At 40.8% G+C, this 27,013-nt stretch overlaps 1 protein-coding gene across 2 annotated transcripts in view; it reads left to right on the top strand.

Annotated features, from left to right (window-relative positions):
- The window catches only part of LOC126236775 (alanine--tRNA ligase, cytoplasmic), a 205,355-nt gene extending 178,559 nt beyond the window's left edge, over window positions 1-26,796 (top strand). For both annotated transcript variants that reach the window (XM_049946353.1, XM_049946352.1), the window contains 3 exons: window positions 8,665-8,835; window positions 8,918-9,031; window positions 25,799-26,796. In XM_049946353.1, coding sequence (XP_049802310.1) covers window positions 8,665-8,835; window positions 8,918-9,031; window positions 25,799-26,665 — 1,152 coding nt within the window. In that variant the 3' untranslated portion in view covers window positions 26,666-26,796. The remainder of the gene's footprint in view (window positions 1-8,664; window positions 8,836-8,917; window positions 9,032-25,798) is intronic.
- The last annotated feature ends 217 nt before the right edge of the window (window positions 26,797-27,013 follow it).

Below are 27,013 nucleotides of genomic sequence, written 5' to 3'. Positions count from 1 at the left end.
TTCCTAATACTAAAAAACAATTAGGTAAAGTCGTTCTTTGGGTTATGCGGTTATTACCGAAAACATATAAGTGATCAGAGTCTGAATGCACCGTGTTTAAGTCAGTTACTTAAGAAAAACACTGTTTGGGTTTGGGATAAAAGTTGTCAGGAAGAGTTTGATAAAATTAAGCAAGAGTTGAGGAAGCAACACTTATTACACAGACCTGATTTTAATTTACCATTTTGTTTGAACACTGATAGCAGTAATTATGGGCTTGGAGCAGAGTTATTTCAAGAAAGAGTAGAGAATGGAGTTAAGATACATTGTACCATAGCATTTGCAAGCAGAATGTTGCTCAAGCGTGAAAAAAATTATACAGTCACAGAGAAGGAACTTTTGGCAATTCATTGGGCTTTTACAAAATTTAGAATTTACCTTATTGGACATAAAACCATAGTATTTTCGGATCACAAAGCTTTGAGTTACTTACAAGAGTGCAAATTATACCACAGTAGATTGACCAGATGGGCAATATTTCTGCAACAGTTTGACTTTGAAATCAAACACACAAAAGGTTCTGAGAATGTAGTAGCTGAATCACTTTCAAGGTTACCAATTGGGGGAGAAAAGGAGATTTTTGAACAAGAGGACGAAAAGCAATTTAAAATTAGATACTTGAAAGGGGTGGAAAATGAAAAAACAATTAGAGCTATGTGTAACAAAATTAGAAAAAATCAAAATTTAGATCAGAGTTGGAAATTAATCTAAGAATGTTTAGGCAAGAAGGGGTATGAGAAACTTGATAAATTTTACAAATTACATAAGGGGATTTTATTTCGGAGAACAGATGTAGATTCTGATAATTGGAAACTGTGTTGGCCAGAGGCAGATGCTGATAAGCTGATCATTTACATACATGAAAGTTTTGGTCATTGTGGGATACAGAAGTGCATTCAAAAGATACAAGAAAATGTTTATTTTTACAATATTGGAAAGAAGGTAAGAAAAGAATTGGCAACCTGTGACAAATGTCAGAGAGTTAAAGTGAGCAATCAAAGATGTGGTGGAGAGATGCAAAACATTATTCCGGAAAAACCTTTAGAGCTTATCGCAGTGGACTTATATGGAATGTTACCAAAGAGTAAAGGTGGTCACTGTTACATATTTGTTATGGTAGATGTATTTTCAAAATTAATTAAACTATATCCAGTGAAAAAAGCTACTAGCCATGAAATTATAATAAAAATTGAAAGAGATTATTTCGCACAGGTGGGTAAATCAAAAGCTATATTATCAGATAATGGTTCACAGTTCACCTCTAAAATTTGGAAAAAGTTTATTGAAAGATCAAAATTGAAGCATATACTTATATCTGTTTATTCTCCATCCACCAATCCTGCAGAAAGATATATGAGGGAAATTGGGAGACTTTGTAGAACCTATTGTAGCCATAAACATCCAACTTGGTTTGAGCACATTCGAAATTTTGAAGATATTATGAATAGCCTACAACATAGTTCCACAGAATTTTCACCGTATGAGATTATGTTTAATATTAGACCTCCAAATCTTATATCAGAACTTATTGAATTTCCTAAATGTACACCATTAACTATGCAAGAGAGAGAAGATATTGTCAGGGAAACTATGAGGAAACAAGGGGAAAAGAGGAATAAAAGACATAACAATAGGGTAAAATTAACCACTTTCAAAATTGAGGATCTTGTTCTGGTCAAATCTCATGAAAAATCAAAAATGTTAACTTCAGAAATTAAAAAATTCTTTGATATCTACACTGCTGGCCACCGTAAATGCAACACCAAGAAAGGCAAGAGGTAGCACAACAAAATTTATTTTGTAGATAACATGTTGACCAAGTATCAAATGATTACGTTTACAGACGTCTGTGACATTTGGTTCCTGGCAGAATCAGTAGCCAGAGTAGCCGCCATTGTTGGAGATCACCGCTGCCACACGTCTCGGCATTGAGTCAAAGAGACGTTGGATGTGTTCCTGGGGTACAGCAGCCCAAGCAGCTTCCACACGTTGGCAAAGATCATCTGGTGTGGCAGCTGGGGATGTAATCTGGGTCACTCGTTGAGCAACCATGGACCACATGTTTTCTATCGGCGAAAGATCCGGAGAGCGAGCCGGCCAGGGAAGCAGTTCAATCTGGTTATTGACGAAGAACCTTTGGACAATGCGTGCCACGTGTGGCCGCGCATTATCCTGTTGAAATTTGGCTGTGGCCGAGCCCTGTAGGTAAGGAAGGACAACTGGCTCCAGCACCTCGGATATGTAGCGCCGGCTATTTAAAGTACCGGCAATGCGTACTAGAGGTGTGCGAGAGTAATATCCAATACCGCCCCATACCATAATACCCGGTGCAAGACCAGTGTGGCGGTGCATAATGCAGCTGTCCAGCATCCTCTCTCCACGGTGTCTCCACACTTGAATCCGACCATCGTGGTGCTGCAGACAGAAGCGTGCCTCGTCAGTAAAGACAACGTCATTCCATTCTGCCGTCCACATCCGTCTGTCATCACACCATTGGCGACGGAGACGTCTGTGGTTCTGCGTCAATGGTAGATGAAGCAATGGACGTCTTGCGGACAGACCACTCTGCTGTAAACGGCGTCGAATGGTACGCGCAGACACTGGATATTGCGTTACAGACGCAATGTGCTGTGCTATGGATCGGGATGTCACTGAGCGATCCGTCACTGCCATGCGCACAATTTGCCTATCAGCACGTGCAGTGGTGCACCAAGGTGAATGCGATCGACCACGTCGGTCCGTCATACCCTCCTGCATCCAACAGTCACATATCCGCATTACAGTTGTTTGGTTTCGTCCAACACGACTGGCGATTTCTCTGTATGATAATCCACAATCTCGGTAAGCCACTATCCTTCCTCTGTCGAACTCGGATACTTGATCAAAAGATGTTCGCTGTTGTCTACGAGGCATAACTGATCGTCTTGTGAAACAACCACAAGGTAAACACACGTGCCGAACGTACACTCGTCGAAATCGCCAAGCCTTAAATGGCGCTATGATGTGGCGCCACAGGCGCGCGTGATGTGCGTCTGCGCTGAAATTCTAATCAGTTGCATATCTCATCGCTGCAAACTCATGGTGTAAATTTCACTTGATTCGGATGCTTCCTTCAGGGTGTTGCATTTACGGTGGCCAGCAGTGTATATTGGGCCTTTTGAAGTCATAGAAAATCCACACCCTAATGTTTATCGTTTGGTGTATCCTAAGTCAAAGAAATTATTTGGTCTCAGGAATGTTGTCTCTTTAAAACTGTATAAACAGAAATCATAATTTCAAAATTTAAATAACCTATTATTATATAAAACAAAAGTCCTCCACTGGAATATGCTTGTTAGAACAAAACTACCTGTACAACCAAGTATGTATATTTGCATGTAAATTAATAATTTGAAGTCACATGTTAATTGAAACTGATGAAAAAACACTGTTGTAACAAAGAATGAGAGAAAGTATATATATATATATATATCATTCTTTGTTACAACAGTGTTTTTTCATATATATATATATATATATATATATATATATATATATATATATATATATATATATATATATATATATATATATAAGGCAAATATAAAAAAATTAAATTAAATCTTATTCTAGGAAATGAGTTTTACCTTCCTATTATTTTCAAGCTGTATGTTAGAATATTTCTCATGTATGTTTTATACCATATATATTTGTCATGTCAAATAATATCTTTACTTGAATTTTTTGTGTATGGGATTGATGGGGAAGTATCATTGCAACAACAGCCAGTAACAAGTCCACAGATTCAAAGAGTCCAAATTTGGAAGAGGTTATCAGACTGCATCATTAATGTACTAGTTGTGTAATACAGATCCATCACTGAATGTGGTCGGGATTTTGTTGTATATGTCCATAACAACAAAAGCCCTGGGGAGCAGTTGTAATGGATCTGGGAGATGTTATTTTTTTTTACTGTATTTGTCGATACCAAATTGTAAAAGTTTTTTTTTATACTTTGTCAGGATTTATTGTAATTTGCCTTATTATATGTTAATTTACTTATGTTTTTGAGAGTGAAAGCATATTGATTACTATTAGTAAATGTATCGAAGAATAGCAAAGAGACTGATTACAAGTGGAAGCTTGTGTGTTGTGTAAAATATCTTTGACGCTGGAGTCGTCTTTGACTATAGTCAGTCGGCAGCTAACTCTTGGTGTGTGTTGACGGAAGAACAATGTGAAGGTCGCCGTCATAAATAATTTTGAATTATGTTACTATTTTTTTGTATTAACCATAAAAAAAGAAACTACATTTGAAGAAATGGTATTTGAAACACCAAAATGAGGCAAACACGTTGAACCACGTCTTTTCTGCAGCCGACAAAGATGCATTGTGGAATCATACTTAGACAACTGAAGCCAAGACTAATATCACCTTGCAAATGTCTAACGGAAAAGGTACTGTCACGAAATGTGGCAAATTTAAGTAAATAAAAAATAGTGACCATATTTTCAACTTGTGTCTTAGCCGGGATACAATATTTCACAGAGCAGACGTTCTCTTCTCACAAAAAACATATGTCCTTTATTTATTATTGGCTTTATAACCACACATTAATGAAGACCTTTCCTGTTGAGCATTAAAGCACCTACTGCTTTTGCCTTACACTGCCGCAAACAACCAAACACAGTAGGTGACATATAATAGTGATCTATGTATGTCATGTAATGTTTGTGTAAGTATTTTTTCTAATAGTTACAATAGGGGAAAGGCAACCACACCTACAGCAAATTGAAGTGTGGAACACAAAAACACAGAGCAGAAAACAGAATTCACACTGGCTTTTTGGGCACTAGCTCTTTTACCAGCAATGGTACACACATTCACACACACAACTACACAGACACCCAAATGAACATTAGTCCTGCTGTGTGCTTTTGGGTGTCTGCTTGATTGTCTGTGTAAATGTGTGTACTATTGCTGCAAAAAGAGCTAGTATTCAAAAGCTAGTGTGAGTGCTACTTCCTGTAATGTGTTTCTGTGCTCTACACATTTATCCACTATAAGTGACTGGTTGCCTTTATTTTACGTGTTGCTCCTTCCAGTAATTTCCACTGTTGTTATAGTTTTCTTATAGGCTATTAAAAAGTGCCATACCGCCATGCTCCTGTGCCCCTTTCCCAGCACACACACACACACCTCCAACCTAAGTACACATCCAGTTGAAGCATCAGTAGCAAACAGTAGCTTTGTGCCGTACTTGCGTAATTTGCTTTTCAGTAAACATTAGTATGTATTTGTCCTTGAAATGCATCAACTGACAAATATTCATAGGAAAAAAATAATGAGGGGGAGACTTTATTCACAAGGTAAAAAAAGGATTAATTTTGAACAGTGGGTCACAATTAGGCTGATCATGAGGAATGTAATTTTCATTGTTGAAATGCAAGTTCAACAAAATTGCTTTGAATCTATTGTGGCTCATAACTGTTGCATCAGACTAACTATGAAAAATGGCACTTTTGACCAATAATCATTGCTTTTCGGCTTCCTCAAAACACACATGTGAAGGCACAGTTGGCCACCAATGTATTTTGCCTTCTGTGCATGACTATTATTGAATCAGCATACCAGGTAGTCTCATTTTATATTGTTTTTATTAGTTCATCTTTTGTCTAAAGTCTCTTTGACAGTAATTCTTTAATTACTTACCTGAACATTCACACAGCAATTTAGATCAGTAGTGGAATTGTCAACTCTGTCTGAACTGGAATCGTAGATTTCTTCTTTCAGAAGATTGAAAACATCACTATCATTGACATTGGCATGGCAAAACTACGTAGAACTCGAGCAGTGGGCCAACAAAGATACAAGTAGCAGATGAAAGCAGTATGGTACTCACCTCAGACTGGCAACATACAAAACTCAAATCAGAATCGGAAGACTATGCAGTAGCACAATGCAGATCTTATCCCTTGTGCAAACTACATTGTTACAACAGGGGACAGGAATGCGAAAGACAGCTCACACAGTGTGAGCAAAACTTTTTCACTGTCTGCCTAACTAAATGCCACTGCCCATCCCTACTCAGGCTCTGTCCACAGTGTATTAAAAGATCTCTCATAATTGTATCATTTTCAATATTGTTTGTTGTGCTAAAGTGTTGATAAATATGACATTGGTGAGTAAAACTGTTACTGGAATGGAGTTCTTTGGAAGTAGTGCCTTGTTCGTTATGCAAGAAACGAGCTCTCATTTAGGATAATATATGAGCACCAAACTTGAGGAGGAGGTCAAAATACAGTTTCAGGAGTCAGTGACTTTCAGTTCCTATTTGCACTGCCACCCTCACATTTACTACATTTTTAAATGGGAATGAGGAAAATACCAAATTTTGTAAAAACCCACCAATTGCACATTGTGTCACTTAAAACCACCTTTTTCACATTATCATTCACACAAAATTTTTCTGCTCCCTAATAATGAGATTTTGACCCAAATGGCTCTACTTAATATTTAAGGCTACAGTGTGAATATTGCGATGAAGTGAAAATCAATATTATGAATGTATTAGGTCTACAACATTGCTTCTGCCATTTTGCAATAGACGGCAGTAGCGGCAAGTACGGTTCGGGTGGTTGGTCATAGGTGAAATACGATAAGCTTAGGCATCTGTAAACATAATGCCATAAAAATATTAGTCTGTTTATGATTACATCATAAGGATATTCTCAGTTAAGTACGTCAACTTACTTACCCATTTCTTGCCATTTGCCGGAAGTTCCAATTTTCTGCTTTAACATGAAGAAATCTGTGGCTCATAAAATGCTGAGTAAGACCAATGGTGAGGGAACTGTTAGTGGAAGAACATGCAGAGAATGTTTTCAACACCTTAAAAATGATGATTTTTATGTTGAAGACTGACATGGCGGTGGAAGACAGAACATTTTCGTAGCTACTGAAACAGGTGAAGACAGTCACAGGACATCATTATCGAAAGCAATTGATGCATTTGAGCCCAGCACTGAAACACAAATGGCCACAGTACAGCAATAGATATGTAAAGGTAATTTTGCAGCAGGTCAGTGCTCGACCCCATGTCGCAAAACCCATCAAAATATACATGGAAACGTTGAAATGAGAGGTCCTGTCCCTCCTGCTGTATTCTCATAGTTGCTCTCTCTGTCTACCACCTTTTTCGATCAGTAGCATACAGTCTGGCTGACCAGCACTTGCAATCATATGAACAAGTGCAAAATTGAATCGATTCATGGATCCCCACAAAAGACACCCAGTTCTTCCGCCAAGGGATTCGTTTGCTATCCGAATGATGTGAGAATGTAGTGGCCAGCGATGGGCAATACTATGAATCATAATTTGTTTGTAAGTTTTTCACAATAACGCCCCGAACTGCGAGAGAAAAAAATGCCTGAAGCAAAGTTGTAGACCTAGTATTAATTTCACTAGTGTGTGTGTGTGTGTGTGTGTGTGTGTGTGTGTGTGTGTGTGTGTGTGTGTCACTAATCATTTAATTATAATCTGTTGATAGTTATTTTAATAAGCACATTTCCTGTTACCTTCCAATCCATATCACTTAGCTAGCAGTCTCTTATGACCTCATTGTACGTAACACATGAAATTTTACATAAATAAAAAGTGTATATTAAAGACAATGTAAAAATATGAAGTAAATACAGTGTTTAAGTCCAAAAATTTGATATACATACATTAATAAAATGAAGTCCTGATATTACAATTTCAGTAATAAAAAGTATATGAGTGAAGCAAACTGTACAGTACTAGCTCAATAGAATAAAAACTGAAAAATTACCTCCTGTGTACAGTGAGCAGTTATCTCCAGTCATAGCATTGTTGAAACCCATCCACAACATTCCATTATTGGAAAAGACATTATGGTTTCATTTACAAGTTCTCAGGCTATCAGTTAAATTGCAGTTTTGAGAGAAGCATATGAAAGTTAATGTGTTTGGAAATAATATAAATAGCACCTGTGAAGTCTGTGAAATTCCTCCATATTAATTCTAGTGAAAAAGTTGTTTTTTTCTCTCCCCTTATATCCTGTGATTTTGGTTGCCATTAAGTTTTAAGTTTTCAACACATTTAGTTATTCATAAATTTTATTGTGTACTGATTCTGCTTGTATAATACTCAACAGAAAATGTATTAGTTATTAATATAGCTAAAATACATTAGAAATACTAGCCCGTCATGATTATTTCATGAACTGTTTGTCAGAAACTGCCAATTAAATCTGGTAAAAGAAGTTTTTGATGTTAAAAATTGTCAGCTGACAAAAAAATTTTCAATATCTGTGTAGAATTTCAGATGTAAGCAGCTGTTAGCAACTCCAGCTTCTATATTCCGTGGTGTTAGAATAGTATCATTTCAAAACAGCTGAATTGAAAATGATGAATACAGCTCTGACTCCTGCTTGAGGCTGCCACTTGGTTTGAGCAATAGTTCTTTTGTGTTGAATCAGTTGTCTCCTGGAACAAAATTTCAATTAAGAGATTAAGTATGATATTGTAGTATTATTATGAACAATCGCAATGTGAAAAAAATTGTCTTGGCACTCTGTCCTGCATCTGAATACACAAGAATTCAGTATCTCTGTATTGTTTCAGGAGGAAATGAGGATGTCTTTGAAAACCATGAAAAAGCAGGTGGATGACAAAGAACGTGCAGGCAAAGCTGCTGTTTCATCCAGTGTCGTGGAAGCAGTAAAATCAATGCTGCTGGCACAGCCTGACAGGCAATTCATTGTGTGTGAACTGAAAGCTCTCTCTAACACAAAGGTTGGTATATAGTTGACGTTGAAAAATGGTAACAATTTACACAAAGAATTTGAAGTAACATATTGATTATATTTATTTTCAGGCTTTAGATTCAGCCCTGAAGCAAGTTAAGTTGTCATCTCCCGAAACAGCAGCAATGTTTTTTAGTGTGGATTCTGACGCAAAGAAAATAGTATGTCTGAGTGCTGTGCCTAAGGTAATATACCAACTCTTAATAAAAGAATACATTGTTTAAAATCATGAGACAAATTATTGCTCTGGACGATTTTTAAAACAAGTCTTTCAGATGATATTTACAGATAATTGCTAAGTGACTGCTGACATTACATTGCAAAGAGAGGAAATAAGAATCCCTTTGTGTACCTTAAACTACATATAGCAGAGCTAAATGTGTATTTGTTAATATATGATTTTGTCACTGTTCAGCAAACCACTTTCAAAAGAACTTTTGACACTGCTGTAAATTGCTTTACCTCCTTGGGTTTCTGCATCTAAAAACCACAGTATACATCTACACTGAGGTCAGAAAAGTCAAGGTATGCACGTAAGCAGATAGCAGTAGTATTGCTTACACCAGGTATAAAAGGGCAGTGCATTGGTGGAGCTGATATTTGTACTCAGGTGATTCATGTGAAAAGGTGTCAGAAATGATTATGGCCGCACGGCGGGAGTTAAGACTTTGAACGCAGAATGGTAGTTGGAGCTAGACACATTGAACATACCATTTCAGAAATCTGTAGGGAATTCAATATTCCAGGATACGTTGTCTCAAGAGTGTGCCAAGAATACAAAATTTCAGGCATTGCTTCACACCACAGACAATGCACTGGCTGGCAGACTTCACTTAATGACTGAGAGCAGCAGCATTTGTGTAGAGTTGTCAGTGCTGACATACACAAAATTCTGCACCATCAACATTTTGACAATTATGGATGGCTCTAGAGATAGCTTGGCTCAATATTTCTACATGGTATTCAGACAACTTGTTGAGTCCATGCCTTGCTGAGTTGCTGTAAAAGATTTATGATCTGCATTTTTAAGAAGCATCCTCTGTAATAAATGTGTGAGCATAGCTAATCCAATAACATATTGTAATGTTGTTTCTTTTACATGGTGAACAAATACTTGTACCAAGTGATTTTTCTCGGTGGAGTCATCTAAATACTTTGATCTTGTTAAGTGCCACTCTATACACATCTTATAATTTCGCCAACTATTGTCATAATAATGAGGATCAAGTAATTCAAGTGCCAATTTCTCATTTGTAGTAGGTGATCATTATTTCTTTTTGAACTTCTCTTGATAGTCTTTCTACAAATTGAATTCTTCCAAGTGTGCTCTTCACCATTCAACAGAATCCTGCTCCAAATAACTGAAAACAAATCTAACAATGGAAAATCCAGGATGGAATAATGACTATATTATGAAAAGGATAGATTGCTACTCACCATATACTGGAGATGTTCAGTCACAAACAGGCATAAGAAAAAGACTGCTGCACAAGCAAGCTTTCAGCCAAAAGGCCTTCTTTTGAATTAGGCAAAACACACAGCTTGTGCACATCTGACCACTGTCTCTGGCTGCGGAGGCAATCTATCCTTTTTATAATATTGAAAACAAATCTACCTTTTAAGAGACACCCTAACACCTTGACAATAACTCTCTAGAAGTTCTCATAAAAAAGTTGGATGGACACCCACTTCACATTTAAGTTCTAATTCTATTAGAATTTTGCGATTCTCACAGAGGTTTTCTTTTCACGTACCCTTCAATCCTTACTGGCTCTGCCCATTATTTTTTGAATTCTGCCTTTGTTTTCTAGTGGTCTGACTCACTACAGCACTCCTCAAACACCCCACAAGTCGTGCGGTTTCCAAACTGCTCGTGCCTAGCCTCTGGGTCATCACAGTCTGCCCTCATTCAAACACAGATTGTCCACCTTCCGCCGACAGCACGCTCACTGATACTGTGTGCGCGTGTCTGGCTAGGCGCAAATTGAGAAGCGTATAGCACGTGTGACGTGACACTAGACTACAGCGCGACACGCACATGCCGCACGGGTCGCGCGGGTGCAGCGCATATTGCGACGCGTACACCATATTTCGCACGCGCCGACTGGCGACGCTCTGCGCTGACTGAACCGAAGTGCGCGCAACCTCTTATCTTTCTCAAACGATTTTACAGAAACTATTCTCTGAAAATATATGATTTTTGCCTTACTTGTAGCGTTTATATGTCAGCTTCGGGACGAAGTGCCCATCACCTCGCTAATGACCATTCTTATTGTGATGTACACATTTTAGTGAGACGCTACGCAAAACTCAAAAAGTCTGCAACGAAAATTAGGGTTCGCTATGATTTTGCGTTTTGGGCGTATTACACCATATGGTGCTGCGTATGAAATTCAGCTAACATGCTGAATTTTTGTTTAGACTTGGGAGGAGATCTCTATCTGCCTCCGATCTGGAGAAAATGGATCCCATGTAGCGCGCTCACTTCCGATCTCACGCCCGCGAGAATGAAATACTCGCAACATCTCTCGTATCTCCTAAACCCCTCGAGACATTGAAACGAAAGTTTGGCGAATGACAGCACACAAGGAGGAGAGTGTTTTGCCAATTATTAAACACACGGAACTTTCTTATCTATGGCGATATATCACAACTTATACTTCTTTTTTATTTATTTCACTCCAGTGACTGCAATTTTTTAAGAGTTATCGACAGCTAGCGAAACAAGAGCTTCCTAGTATGAAAATAAACATGAAATTTCTTCTATTATGTTACTGCAAACCGATACTATGAGGTTTTTCGTAAGCTATTGAGCTCTGTGATTGCCAATTACTTGTTTAATGAGGCCCTCCGTTTCGGAATTCTGTCTGAATAGCTGATGTGAGATGAGTTTGGCAAATTACATTGTGACAAAGGAAGTACAATTAAACCAGTCACAAAGAGAAATGTGGCCTTTACTCGTAAATGGTGATGCTTCTTCGAATGAGAAAAGGTTAACAACTCACACAAAAACAGATTGGCAATTCTGTTGGAATTTTGGTGGAATCCCCGTAACCCATCGTATTTTTAACACTGAGCGACTGGAATGGAAACTTACCAAAGGATTTTATTCCTTCTCTTGATCTGAGCAGTATTAAAATAATGACGAGCGTTCCTTCAGGTGGAATGATAGGCACATGCCAGATACTGTTTACTCACCTAGGGCTTGCCAAACTGACAATACGTGATCGCGAATAAAATAGTTGTTATTGAGAAAAGTAAACAATTGATCTGTCGCACAACACAATGGTGAGTGTATTGTCAGCAGCGAGGGATAATGCGCGCGACAGGAATGCGCAAGCTAGCCATGTGTGCCTTGTGAGATGGAGTTCGAAAAACATTGTCATGAAAGTAGATCTGTCTTTGTCAGCAGCACATTTCAACAAATTAAATATATCTCATCATAACACTCTTTTAGGATGTTCCTACTTTCGTAATAATACCGACCATTTTCTTCATTTGTGTAGCCTGTTGTTGTATAATTAGTTTATTAATGCTGATAATGTCCATGCAACAATTGAAATGCTTTTTCTCATCACGGCGAACCAATTAAAACATCGTTATTTGTGACTGCTTTTCGACTGTTTCTAGCTTGCAGTGGAAGTATGTTGTTCACATGCATGTAGTACAGTGTGTCGTATTACATTATTACATCCATATCAGGGTAATCACAGTGAAACTCCTATACTTCAAATCTTCGACGCTTTTTACCAGATGCACAAAGGGATCACACCTGTGGAGATTATCCCTTTCTAAATTTTTGTAACAGATCGTACAGATACGCTAGCTTACTAGGCAGCGAGAAGATAACGTTGCTTTACTTCCAGCCTTGATTCTTAATCACTTGATTTTATAATGTTCCTTGCTTCCTTATTTACTACCCTCTGTCCCTTCTTGCGATCTGAAAACATCGCGGAGGCATATGGTGCAATTCCAGTGGCCAATGGCTCATCAGTTACTGAAGTATACATTTTTCTTGACAGAAGAAAAACAAAACAAAACTATGCACATATAAGTAACAGAAAATTATAACATGCTAACGAAGAAAGCTGGAGCGTTTAAATGGCGAAAAACGAAATACTACACAAAGGCAATAAAATTCAGTACACAGTAAGGCAAAATTTATCGTATGGGCAATATTACCACTGCTCATATGCGCCGTTCCGATGTGAGCATATGACCGTGCTACTTTTCCGCTCCCCGCCTCAAATTTCCCACGGTGCTAGCGAGAAACTGTGCCTCAACCACAACGCCGCGCGACCTGTCGCAGGCGCGTGTCGCGTCCTAGTCGCGTCGCGTCACGTCGCAATTTGCGCGGTCCCATTTGAACCTGTGATGTTACAAAGACACGCGCTGCGCTGCGTCGCGCCACACGCGCTATACGCGTCTCAATTTGCGGCTAGCCTCTGACTCGCAGTCATTCCCTGCCAGGTGACATTGCTATCGCCTGGACAGTTTTGTGTCAGTAGTAGGTCGGTGGTCGTAATGTTCTGGCTAATTAGTGTAGTTACTTCCAGTACTCTTTAATTTCCTCATATATTTTTCACTTGTAACTACTCTTTATTGTCTATATTGCAACTTCTTCCAAAATTCAAAATCTTGATTAACTTCAAAGAATAAATTGTTATCACTTCTGCTTCTCCATCAGATATAAGTTTATTTAATTCAAACAGTGGAAAAATCCAGGATGGAATACTGACAATATTATGAAAAGGATAGGTTGCTACTTGCCATATAGTGAAGATGTTGAGCCACAGACAGGCACAATGAAAGACTGCTCAAAAGATATTCTTCTGAAGAGACCACACACAAACGCGCATGCAGATACAACTCACACACACATCACCACTGTCTCTGGCTGCCAAGACCAGACACAAGTCAAGTCTTGCCTCGGCAGTCAGAGACAATGGACTTATGTGTGAGAGTTCAAAAATAAATATTTGCATTTGACTTTGGGTATATTTGTTTATACTTCAGACATCAACAGCTTGCACAAATATGACATTTCAGCCATAATAAATTTCTCACTCACTGTCCCTCTAGCTTCCTTTTGAATTCATATGTTTACTATGACGCATTTTCTTAGGAAGTCTGCACATCTCCAAGATGGGAAGGATCCACGGAATACCTGTTGCTACATCCAAATGGGTATTTCATCTCGCTAAATTCCCACAACTGCCATCCTATGTTTAAAATGCAGACCATTCCTCAGTATGGCTTTCCATGTGCACAATAAAAAAAGACAATACGCAATGACAATATTACAGAAAAAGTAGATTGCTACTCAGCTTATAGAAGAGATGTTGAGTCACATACAAGTGCAACAAAAGAGTGATAAACATGTGAGCTTTCGGCCAAAAGGCCATCATATAAAGTAGACAACATACACACATTTACCCAAGCACATCTTGTACACCAAAGACCACTGTCTCAGCCAGAGACCCTTTCTGACTGGCATAGACAGTGGTCATGTGTATGTGAGTAGTACTTGTGTGGATGTGTGTGTGGTGTTGATTTTAGGAGATGACCTGTTAACCAAAAGCTCAGTGTGTAGTAGTTTTTTTTTTTTTGTTATGCCTCTCTCCAACTGAGGTTCTCCTTTATATGGTGAGTGGCAATCTATCCCTTTCATTTCATACCGAGCGAGGTGGCGCAGTGGTTAGCACACTGGACTCGCATTCAGGAGGACTAATCGTTTCAGGCAAATGCCGGGATGGTTCCTTTGGAAGGGCACGGCCGATTTCCTTCCCAGTCCTTCCCTAACCCGAGCTTGCACTCCGTCTCTAATGTCGACGGGACATTAAACACTAACCACCACCATGGATTTTCCATTGTTTGAAAACAGTTCTCAGTATCTCCCCCCCCCCCCCCTCTCACTCTCTCTCTCTCTCTCTCTCTCTCTCTCTCTCTCTCACTCACTCACTCACTCACTCACTCACTCACTCACACACACACACACACACACACACACACACACACACACACACACACCTGGAGTGTGTATCATACACTCCTGGAAATGGAAAAAAGAACACATTGACACCGGTGTGTCAGACCCACCATACTTGCTCCGGACACTGCGAGAGGGCTGTACAAGCAATGATCACACGCACGGCACATCGGACACACCAGGAACCGCGGTGTTGGCCGTCGAATGGCGTTAGCTGCGCAGCATTTGTGCACCGCCGCCGTCAGTGTCAGTCAGTTTGCCGTGGCATACGGAGCTCCATCGCAGTCTTTAACACTGGTAGCATGCCGCGACAGCGTGGACGTGAACCGTATGTGCAGTTGACGGACTTTGAGCGAGGGCGTATAGTGGGCATGCGGGAGGCCGGGTGGACGTACCGCCGAATTGCTCAACACGTGGGGTGTGAGGTCTCCACAGTACATCGATGTTGTCGCCAGTGGTCGGCGGAAGGTGCACGTGCCCGTCGACCTGTGACCGGACCGCAGCGACGCACGGATGCACGCCAAGACCGTAGGATCCTACGCAGTGCCGTAGGGGACCGCACCGCCACTTCCCAGCAAATTAGGGACACTGTTGCTCCTGGGGTATCGGCGAGGACCATTCGCAACCGTCTCCATGAAGCTGGGCTACGGTCCCGCACACCGTTAGGCCGTCTTCCGCTCACGCCCCAACATCGTGCAGCCCGCCTCCAGTGGTGCCGCGACAGGCGTGAATGGAGGGACGAATGGAGACGTGTCGTCTTCAGCGATGAGAGTCGCTTCTGCCTTGGTGCCAATGATGGTCGTACGCGTGTTTGGCGCCGTGCAGGTGAGCGCCACAATCAGGACTGCATACGACCGAGGCACACAGGGCCAACACCCGGCATTATGGTGTGGGGAGCGATCTCCTACACTGGCCGTACACCACTGGTGATCGTCGAGGGGACACTGAATAGTGCACGGTACATCCAAACCGTCATCGAACCCATCGTTCTACCATTCCTAGACCGGCAAGGGAACTTGCTGTTCCAACAGGACAATGCACGTCCGCATGTATCCCGTGCCACCCAACGTGCTCTAGAAGGTGTAAGTCAACTACCCTGGCCAGCAAGATCTCCGGATCTGTCCCCCATTGAGCATGTTTGGGACTGGATGAAGCATCGTCTCACGCGGTCTGCACGTCCAGCACGAACGCTGGTCCAACTGAGGCGCCAGGTGGAAATGGCATGGCAAGCCGTTCCACAGGACTACATCCAGCATCTCTACGATCGTCTCCATGGGAGAATAGCAGCCTGCATTGCTGCGAAAGGTGAATATACACTGTACTAGTGCTGACATTGTGCATGCTCTGTTGCCTGTGTCTATGTGCCTGTGGTTCTGTCAGTGTGATCATGTGATGTATCTGACCCCAGGAATGTGTCAATAAAGTTTCCCCTTCCTGGGACAATGAATTCACGGTGTTCTTATTTCAATTTCCAGGAGTGTATATTGTGTTATTTCAAAGTGAGGGGATCTACCATCAAAATATTTTCTTTGTGTCTGTGGAGCTCCTATAATCTAACAATTCTTCGTCCACTCTCAAGAGGAGTAAAATCCATGTATGTGTGATATGCTGTATGAGTGCAAATGTGTATTGTGTGAGAGGGTGTTAGGCGGAACAATTAGCAGTTCCAGGTATTATTAATACTGCACTTTCTCATTGACATTATCGTGTTCCATGCAATTCACTACATCATGAATAGTGCCTTTGCATGTTTTCCCTTGGTATACCATTGTAAAGCTGAGTAGCATAAAGACACTGATAATGTCATTGGAAAAAGTGGGATTGACATCCTCATCGGGTCATCTACATTTAGGTTTTCCTTGGTGGCTTTTCTTGGGAAATTCAGTTATTACCAGGATGATTCCTCCAGAAAGCCCACAATTTATTTCTGGCCTTACCTTGTCCATTCTTAGCTTTTGCTTTGTCTCTAATGAACTACTGTGTTCCTCCACGCCTCCCTTCAATCCTTCATTGCTATCATTACATAGCAATATTCCTGAGTGTGTGCCTGAATATGTTTTGCTGCTGAAGTACTTGTTACTTGACAATAGTCATCCGAAAGTGGTCAAAATCTATAGCTACGCAGACTACTGCTATGCTGTGTGCATGAAGACTGTCCTTCCAAATTTCCTTTTCAGGAGTCTATAGCTTGGCAGCAATGCAAAATTTATAAATATTTCAAGGAACAAATTGATAAAATTGTGGTTGTCAGTTCAAAAACCTCAAGAAGGGAAACTCATCACAGATAGGAAGCCTCATATCCAAGTGAAAGAGGGGAAGTAATTAAAAGAATTATACAATATAGCTTACAGGTATTGAAGACAATAGCAGAAACCAGTCTAAAAAAAAAAACAGTGATTGCTGGAGCAAAAGTATCATTTTGTGATGATATCACTAGAATAGAGTAATTGTCTGACTTGTCCATAAATGGTACTTGTGTCTATGTTTGAAAAAGAAAGATTGCATTGTGTATGACTTTGGAGTGATCAGTTACATATTTTTGTCAGGAATACAAGATTACATACACTTTCCTCGAGCCAAGCCTTATACAAGCTGGCTGTGTGAAATCTCCATATTCCAAGCTTTTGTAAGTTTTGTGTTCCTTCTTCAGAGAGAAAAGATAGATTGTTCAGAGAAGTTTTTCCGGAAGGGCATATCGGATCGAAAATACATCATCAGTGTCTTTAGTGTATCAAGAAGTATCTCAAGTGAAAGAGATGTTTGACACTATACATGGGATTTGAGGAAACAACACTGTCTGAATGCTGTAGAGTTTAGTTGTTTGTAATTCATTCTCTTCATACTAGCAGAAATTATGAGATTAGTTTCTAAGCTTGTGTATTACACCCTCCTATCCTGCTTATAGCTATCTTGATCTGTTTCCTATTGTACTGTCCTTTAAAACTCGTATTGCACCAGTACACACGAACATTTCAGACCACATCATGTCTTGAATGCCTTTACAATCACTGAGCCATTAGCTAGCCACAAATGAGCAAACCCCTGCATCAGGTCAGAACCCTGGGCTGGTTCTGTGGATATGATAGATGGCTCTAGACTGCTGATCTTAGGCCCATTGTTTTCCACTAACATGCAGGCCTCGCCTGTCTGACCTAATATCTCAGATATGCCGTAGGCCAGATTCTTTCATGTGGGTGTAAACCAGTGGATTTGTCCATGGACCCAGAACTGTAGTGCATGCTTAACAAGTCAGAGGCCTCGGGTGACAGACTTCAGTAGTTGCGACTCTGTATTAGCAAAAGTATGTTGTACAGTGTGATGTTTTTAGACATTATTTTATTGTAGTAAATTTTTAATTGTAAAAGTAGTTTAGATCATTGACAGAAAGTTAGTGTGGGTGATAAAAGGAAGAAAATGGTGGCGGTCGCCAGTGATTTATGTGGTGTGTACTCATATATTTCTTGAAAGAAAAATTGCACAAAATGGATCAAAAAATGGCTTGTTGAAAGGCAATGTTTCTGACGTATGGATCTGATTCATAGTCATTGGCATTGATTTTTATTTATTTATTTCCGTTTACATGTCTGGTTCTGAAGGACCTATTTGAGGATCAAATCTGCAAAGTCATGAAACGTGTCAGTACATGACATTACAACATAAAAGTAATAACAGATAAAATAAAATGTTTATGAATAAAAAAAAAAAAAGTCTGGCCTTAAATTTAAGTAAACGCAAACAACAAGATTACATAAGAATCAGCTTAATTTTTCAAGGACTTCCTCAGCAGTTACAAGGAGTGACCCATAAAGAAACTCTTCAGTTTAGATTTGAAAGCAGGTGGGTTACTGCTAAGGTTTTTGAATCCGTAAGGTAGCTTATTGAAAATGGATGCAGCAGTATGCTGCACACCTTTCTCCATAAGAGTTACGGAAGTCCGATCCAAATGCAGGTTTGATTTCTGCCGAGTATTAACTGTATGAAAGCTGCTAATTCTTGGGAATAAGCTAATATTGTTAACAAGAAATGACAGTAAGGAGTATACATATATATTGAGAGGGCAATGACAAAATACCCAGACTAGTGAACGAGGTTGAAAAGAGGTTCGTGAACTTTATACCACTTATTGCCCGAACTGCCCGTTTCCGAGCCAAAAAAATCCTTATAGAATGGGAAGATTTACCCCAAAATATAATACCATACAACAAAGCGAATGAAAAGAAGCCAAGTAGACTAATTTTTGTGTTGAACTATCCCTTACTTCAGATGTCGTTCGAATAGAAAAAATGGCAATATTAAGTCCTTGAACTAGATCCTGAACGTGGGCTTTCCACGAACACCCAGAAATTTGAACTGTTCAATTTCAGTAATCATATGCCTGTTGTGTGAAATTAAAACATCAGATTTTGTTGAATTTTGTTAGAAACTGTAAATACTGTGTCTTACTATGATTTAACATTAATTTATTTTCTAAAAGTCATGAGCTGAACTATTTGAAACAGAGCCAATGTTGCACACAATATCCTTTACAACCAAGCTAGTGTCATAAGCAAACAGAAATATTTTAGAATTACCTGTAATACTAGAGAGCATATAGACACGGACGGAATAGGGAACACCTAGAGCGGCAGGATAGCGCGACTCGCAGGCGCGGACCGACTAGGGAAAGGCAAACAGAACACCAGGCACCGGGCAGGCATAAATATGCGACCCAGTCCAGCAAGCAGCCAGTCTCAGGGAACACCTGATGAAGAGGTCAAGTAATGACGTCGAAATATCGTGTTTGGAGGATGCTGATATCCGGCAGAAAACCCGATTTCCACAAGATGTCATCAAATCGCCGGGAAAGTCAAAGAAATTACAGGTCTAAAAATGTCTACAGGTCTAAAAATGTCTACATTATCCCTTTGTCCCATCTTATAAAGCTGCTTTACTACTGAGTTAGCAGCAGACAGAGGCCAGTGCAGTTTCATCTGTGCTTGCAGAGTGATGTGTGCGAGCAGCAGTAGCAGAAACTAGTCATATATTCAATTTTTTGTATTAGTTCTGCAAGTTTAATTCAAATTACTTTGTGTGTTTGTGTGCTTGCGTGATGAATTTTTTCGGATATTTGCATATTTTTGAATTAGAAAGGGGTAGTATCAAATTTTAATAATGGTAGAGTGTAACATCGTGTAGGCGGTTGTCATTTGTACTAAGACAGGGGTAGGATCGCATTGTAATATCTGTATAGTGGCGTAGTCATGGTCATTTGATTGCTTAGTTCGTAAGTAATTGTTCATATATCGCAGCTCAATTTGGCGCTGGTGACACAACTGTGCAGTCGCATCTTGCTGTTTTATTTGTTGCAACTCTATACGTCCAGATATTAGCAGTAGGATGGATAGGGTGTGTGCGGGCGCAGGAGGAACTGGCCGCAGTTTGCGAGCAGCGGAGCGTGCTGTTGGCCATGGTCAGTCGCCTTCAGGCTGCTGCCTCGAGGTGCAGCGACGGCGGAGGGTCTGGTGCATCGCTCGCGACACCCCAGGTGTCACTTGCTGCGTCTGCTGACTCAGCCGCCGAGGCACCTTCTAGTGTACCCAGTGCGTTGGGGCCACCCTCACCTCAGGGTGAGTGGTGGACTGAAACGCGTTCGCGTCGCTCGAGGTGGAGGGTCAATGTGGAGGCTGGCCTCACCAGTTCATCCTGTCAATGGACAGGTGGCCGCTCCTTCAACAGGGCCCGAGCAGGCACAGGGGGGCAAAGGCTTGCTGGTTATTGGGAGCTCCAACGTTAGGCGGGTGATGGAGCCCCGTAGGGAAATAGCGTACATGGCTGGAAAGAATTCCAACGTGCACTCGGTTTGTCTGCGGGGGGGGCCTCATCCAAGATGTGGAGGTGGCCTTGCGTGCAGCTATCGAGAGTACGGGGTGCAGTCATCTGCAAGTAGTTGTTCACGTCAGCACCAGTGATGCCTGTTACTTGGCTTCTGAGGCGAGCCTCAGTTCATACGGGCGGCTGGCGGATTTGGTGCAGACCGCTGGCCTCACACGCGGGGTGCAAGCAGAGCTCTCTATTTGCAGCATCGTTCCCAGAGTGGATCGGAGTCCTTTGGTTTGGAGCCGAGTGGAGGGTCTCAAGCAGAGGCTTCGTCGACTCTGTGACGGTCTTGGCTGCAGATTTCTAGACTTGCGCTATTGGGTGGGGAATTGTAGGACGCCCCTAGATAGGTCAGGGGTGCACTACACAAAGGAAGCAGCTACTCGGGTAGCAGAATACTTGTGGCGTGCACATGGGGGATTTTTAGGCTAGGCAGTAGTGCGAGGTGTCCTGATGAACACTCACCAGTCGATGTGCAGGCAGGGAAATCAAGACGCGCTCAGTGTAAAGACACCTCAGCTATTAAGATATTAGCAGTAAATTTTCAAAGTGTTCGGAATAAAGTTCCTGAATTTACTGCCCTCCAGGAAGCGTGTGGCATGCAAATTATTTCCGGGACTGAGACCTGGCTGAACCCTGAGATAGGAAGTTCTGAAATATTTAGTGAGGGTTGGAACGTGTATCGGAAATACAGATTAAACACTGTAGGAGCTGGTGTCTTCATTGCTGTTGACAAAAATATTTTGTCTACTGAGGTCGAAGTAGAGTGTGATTGTGAAGTTATCCGGACACATTTAACAGGGCTAGAAGAAATAAAGTTAATTGTCAGGTGTTATTACTGGCCACCAGGATCCATCGTGACAATTCTAGAACCATTCAGAGGGAGTCTACACTCTGTATCGCAGAAGTACCCGGATCATGCTATATTAGGTGGAGGCGACTTCAACCTACCTAGTATGGACCGGGATGTCTATGGATTCATTACAGGTGGTACAGACAAGCCGTCGTGTGAATTACTTTTGAACACATTATCCGAAAACTGTCTTGAGCAGCTAAATCGACAGCCAAAGCGTAATGGACATATTTTAGATTTGGTAGCCACGAACAGACCAGACCTCATCGACGGTGTCAGTGTTGAGACAGGGATTAGTGATCATGATGTTGTCATTACGACTATGGTTACGAAAGTTAAAAAGTCGGTCAAGAAGCCTAGGAGGGTATTCTTACTAAAAAGAGCAGATAAGCGGTTGTTAGCATCCCACTTAGTAAATGAATCGACTTCATTTACTCCGGTACGATGGACGTGGAAAAATTATGGGCAAATTTTAAACACATTGTAAATCACACATTGGAGAAGTATGTGCCGAAAAAGTGGGTTACGGACGGAAAAGACCCACCGTGGTTTAACAGCGCAATTTGGAGATGGCTCAGGAAGCAAAGATCGGGAGAATGAGGACACGCAAAAGTTAGTAGAGATTCGTGCTGCTGTAAAAAGAGCGATGTGCGAAGCGTACAACCACTACCACTGTCATACTTTAGCAAAAGATCTTGCTGAAAACCCAAGGAAATTCTGGTCTTATGTAAAATCGGTAAGTGGGTCGAAGGGTTTGATCCAGTCACTCACTGATCAGTTTGGCCTGGCAACGGAAGAAGCAAAACGAAAGCTGAAATTTTAAATTTAGCATTTGAGAAATCTTTCACGCTGGAGGATCGTACAAACATGCCGCCGTTTGAGTCTCGTACAGATTTCTGTATGGAGGACATAGTGATAGACATCCCTGGGGTTGTGATGCAGCTGAATGGGTTGAAAATACATAAATCGCCAGGTCCTGATGGGATTCCAATTCGGTTTTACAGAGAGCACTCAACTGCATTGGCTCCTTACTTAGCTTGCATTTATCGCAAATCTCTGCCCAACGTAAAGTCCCGAGCGAATGGAAAAAAGCGCAGGTGATGCCTGTATATAAGAAGGGTAGAAGGATGGATCCTCAAAATTACAGACCAATATCCTTAACATCGATTTGTTGCAGGATTCTCGAACATATTCTCAGTTCGAATATAATGAATTTCCTTGAGACAGAGAAGTTGCCGTCCGTGCGTCAGCACGGCTTTAGAAAGCATCGCTCCTGCGAAACGCAACTCGCCCATTTTTCACATGATATCTTGCTGCGAACCATGGATAAAGGGTACCAGACGGGTGCCATATTCCTTGACTTCCGGAAAGTGTTTGACTCGTTGTCCCACTGCAGACTCCTAACTAAGGTACGAGCGTATGGGATTGGTTCCCAAGTATGTGAGTGGCTCGAAGACTTCTTAAGTATTAGAACCCAGTATGTTGTCATCGATGGTGAGTGTTCATCGGAGGTGAGGGTATCATCTGGAGTGCCCCAGGGAAGTGTGGTAGGTCCGCTGTTGTTTTCTATCTACATAAATTATCTTTTGTATAGGGTGGATAGCAATGTGCGGCTGTTTGCTGATGATGCTGTGGCATACGGGAAGGTGTCGTCATTGAGTGACTGTAGGAGGATACAAGATGACTTGGACAGGATTTGTGATTGGTGTAAAGAATGGCAGCTAACTCTAAATATAGATAAATGTAAATTAATGCAGATGAATAGGGAAAAGAATCCTGTAATGTTTGAATACTCTATTAGTAGTGTAGCGCTTGACACAGTCACGTCGATTAAATATTTGGGCGTAACATTGCAGAGCGATATGAAGTTGGACAAGCATGTAATGGCAGTTGTGGGGAAGGCGGATAGTCGTCTTCGGTTCATTGGTAGAATTTTGGGAAGATGTGGTTCATCTGTAAAGGAGACCGCTTATAAAACACTAATACGACCTATTCTTGAGTACTGCTCAAGCATTTGGGATCCCTATCAGGTCGGATTGAGGGAGGACATAGAAGCAATTCAGAGGTGGGCTGCTAGATTTGTTACTGGTAGGTTTGACCATCATGCAAGTGTTATGGAAATGCTTCAGGAACTCGGGTGGGAGTCTCTGGAGGAGAGGAGGCATTATTTCCGTGAATCACTACTGAGGAAATTTAGAGAACCAGCATTTGAGGCTGACTGCAGTAAAATTTTGCTGCCACCAACTTATATTTCGAGGAAAGACCACAAAGATAAGACAAGAGAGATTAGGGCTCGTACAGAGGCATATAGGCAGTCATTTTTCCCTCTTTCTGTTTGCGAGTGGAACAGGGAGAGAAAATGCTAGTTGTGGTACGAGGTACCCTCCACCATGAACCATATGGTGGATTGCGGAGTATGTATGTAGATGCAGAGTACTTTAATCATTCAGGAAAGTGACCATTCTGAAAAGAAAAATTACAAATATGGCTAAGTGGAAGGCAATGGCAAACCACCTCCGCTAGGACCTTGCCTAGTCGGTGGTGCGGGTCTCCCGCATCGTCCCCTATGCTCCTCAGAGTATGGGACCTCATCATCACAGGGCTAACGTGCAACACAGTACTGTAATATTCTGCTAGGCACTCTGTCATATCCATGAGAGTCCTTAGTCTTCAGTGATTTAATTATTGACTCAGTCTCCCCCTTGGTAGTATCACAGAGGAGTATCTACATCTACATTTACATCTACATCTACATCCATACTCCGCAAGCCACCTGCTCTAGCTTGAGCAGAAATGCTCTGAAGTCAGAGTTACAGGACCTATAAACATCAACAAGTAGAAGTTTAGTTTCACTAAATTCATCTGCCCCTGTGCAACATTCAAATATCTGTTCGGTGCAGTGCCGTGACACATCTATGGACTCAAACAGGACACTGTTTTTTACATACACAGCCACTCCCCCACTACGCAAGGAACTCCTTGAAAAACAGCCAGCTAATTAGTATCCTGGTGAAGGAAGCCTCTGAATTGTCAAATTGTTTAAGTGGTGTTACGATATAACAATAATGTCAGAATCAACAACTATAAGCAGTTCACTAACTTTATGTCTAATATGTCTTATATTTTGATGAAATATGCTAATTCCTTCTTTACTTGGATGCCTGACCTCCTCTGAAGGTGATTCCTTAGTTAGAGGGACTTCCTTTAAGCAGGTATACCTACCAGATGACTTCAATCTAAAAAAGGCGCAGCTCTAACACCAACTAATGCAGGAATTCTTCCATGAGTGATCCCATCACCACCCACTACACTGTCACTTATAAGCTTTGCCAGCCTCTCCCTTCCCATACCTGTTGAGGTGCAATCTATTGATAGACTCAAATGGCACCATTGCAATGCGACCCATGCCCTCTGCCATCAATGCCTTCTCCAGCCCCATGTTAATACACCTAACAGTCACATTTAGACGAGGCCAATCATGACACTGAAACAGTTGCTTGAAATGCACTTTAGTGCCACCAGTTTGAGTAGCTATATTTACCAGGTCAACACCTACATCATTTTCCTTGTCCCTATCAGGACTGTTCTCTGCTCCACCAACAATCACTACCTGATCCTCTTTCATCAAATTCCTACGTAACTCCCCTATGCTATCAGTCACCTGACCCAACAATGCACTAGGCTTCACAATACTGGTGACCTACTACTCACTCCCGAACACTTCCTGGCCCACACCTCTACCATGTGAACTACCTAGTAGGAGAACCTTCTTCTTTCTGTTAGAGTTTGCAATTAACTTAGGCCTCCTAACTGCTGAGGACTGCTGCATGTTTCCTACACCTACATCTATGGCTACAAGAGGCTTCTCTCCACTCAACTCTGACATTTAGTCAAATTTATATTTGTGGGTTGTCACTGAAATCAACTAGTGTGTGGCCAGCCTCCTTGGGTGTCTGTTTTCCTTATCACATTATGTGAGATACTTATTTTTAATTCTGTTTTAACAAGTTTTTCATGGGAATGGCACTTCCAGTTCATGGCATCAGTTATTTTTTATCATCATTAAATTACTTTATCTTCATAATAATTGCTCTTATCATATCATTTTTTTGTTCAGTTCACTTTAGTATTTAAAATGTCAAAAGGCAAAGAACAATAATCACTACCTATTTGATTAAACATTGCTCGTATAATATGCTTGACAATTTAAAGTTCTCTTAATATGGTGTTTTACAAAAACATATTGTGTTGCAGAACTTGATCAACCGAGGACTAAAAGCAAATGAATGGATCCAGCAAGTATCTGGTATGATGCAAGGAAAAGGAGGTGGAAAACCAGAATCTGCGCAAGCCTCTGGTAGTAATACCAGTTGCCTTGAAAATGCTATTCAAATGGCTATTAAATATGCTGAGCTGAAACTGGGAAATGATGTGAATTGTGCTCAGCAGTGCCCAGTTAAAGTTAATAGGCCTGTTCTCTATATCCATCATGGAAGTCATAAATCATTACAGTGTCAGATAGCTGCAAAATATGGAGAACATGTCATTTCTGTGGTTCAGAGGGATACTGACATGGGGAAGAGCAAGAAGAATGCTGAATATATATCAAAATTTCCTTTTGATGGTGTTCCTGCTTTTGAAGATGATAAGAAAAATGTATATCTCTCTGATGCTAATGCTATTGCCATTTATTTGGCAAACAGCCAACTGAAAGGTGACAATTCTTTGCTTTCTCAGGCAGAAGTACTGCAGTGGATGAGTTTTGCAGACAATCATATTTCCCCAGCAGCTCTTTCATGGGTATATTCTTGTCTTGGAGCTTCCTCTCTAAGTTGTAACGTTGCACAGGCAAAGAAAGAAACTGAGAAAATATTTGAATATTTAAACAAAATTTTTCTTAAGAAAACATTTTTAGTTGGAGAAAGGCTTACTCTTGCAGATATATCCGTATTCTGCGCCATTCTAAGTCTGTATCGTCATGTTCTAGAACCAGCAAATCAAAAGAAGTTCGTCAATGTGACAAGATGGTTTAAAACTATTCTTCATCAGCCAGTTGTGACTGATGTTATTGGACCATTTGAATTCTGTGAAAAAATTGCAAATGTTAAGAAAGGAAAGTAAATTGATGAATGTGTCTGACACATGTCCAAATAATTATTTTTCATACTTTCAGTGAAGGTCATCATGTACAGATAATTTGTAAATGCCAAGAGTGGAATTTCAGAATAAACTGATGGAAACTTTATAAAGCATTAGTATCAATTGTTTATTTCTGTCCCAACGTGTTCCTTCTAACTCATACTGTTCACAGCTAACAGAAATAGTATTCATTATTGCTCTTTCAAAAAGCTACCACTGTGGCATTAATGAGTAGGGAAAATACTACTCAGAAATATTAGTTCAACTTGAGAATTGCGTCCCAATTATTATTAAGTGCGCCCAACCTCTACAATCCTCTTCTACACAACT

Source organism: Schistocerca nitens, chromosome 2 (assembly GCF_023898315.1).
Source record: "Schistocerca nitens isolate TAMUIC-IGC-003100 chromosome 2, iqSchNite1.1, whole genome shotgun sequence".
NCBI lineage: Eukaryota > Metazoa > Arthropoda > Insecta > Orthoptera > Acrididae > Schistocerca > Schistocerca nitens.
The sequence above is the reverse complement of the archived record's forward strand: the minus strand, read 5'-3'. Positions and strand labels throughout refer to the sequence as shown.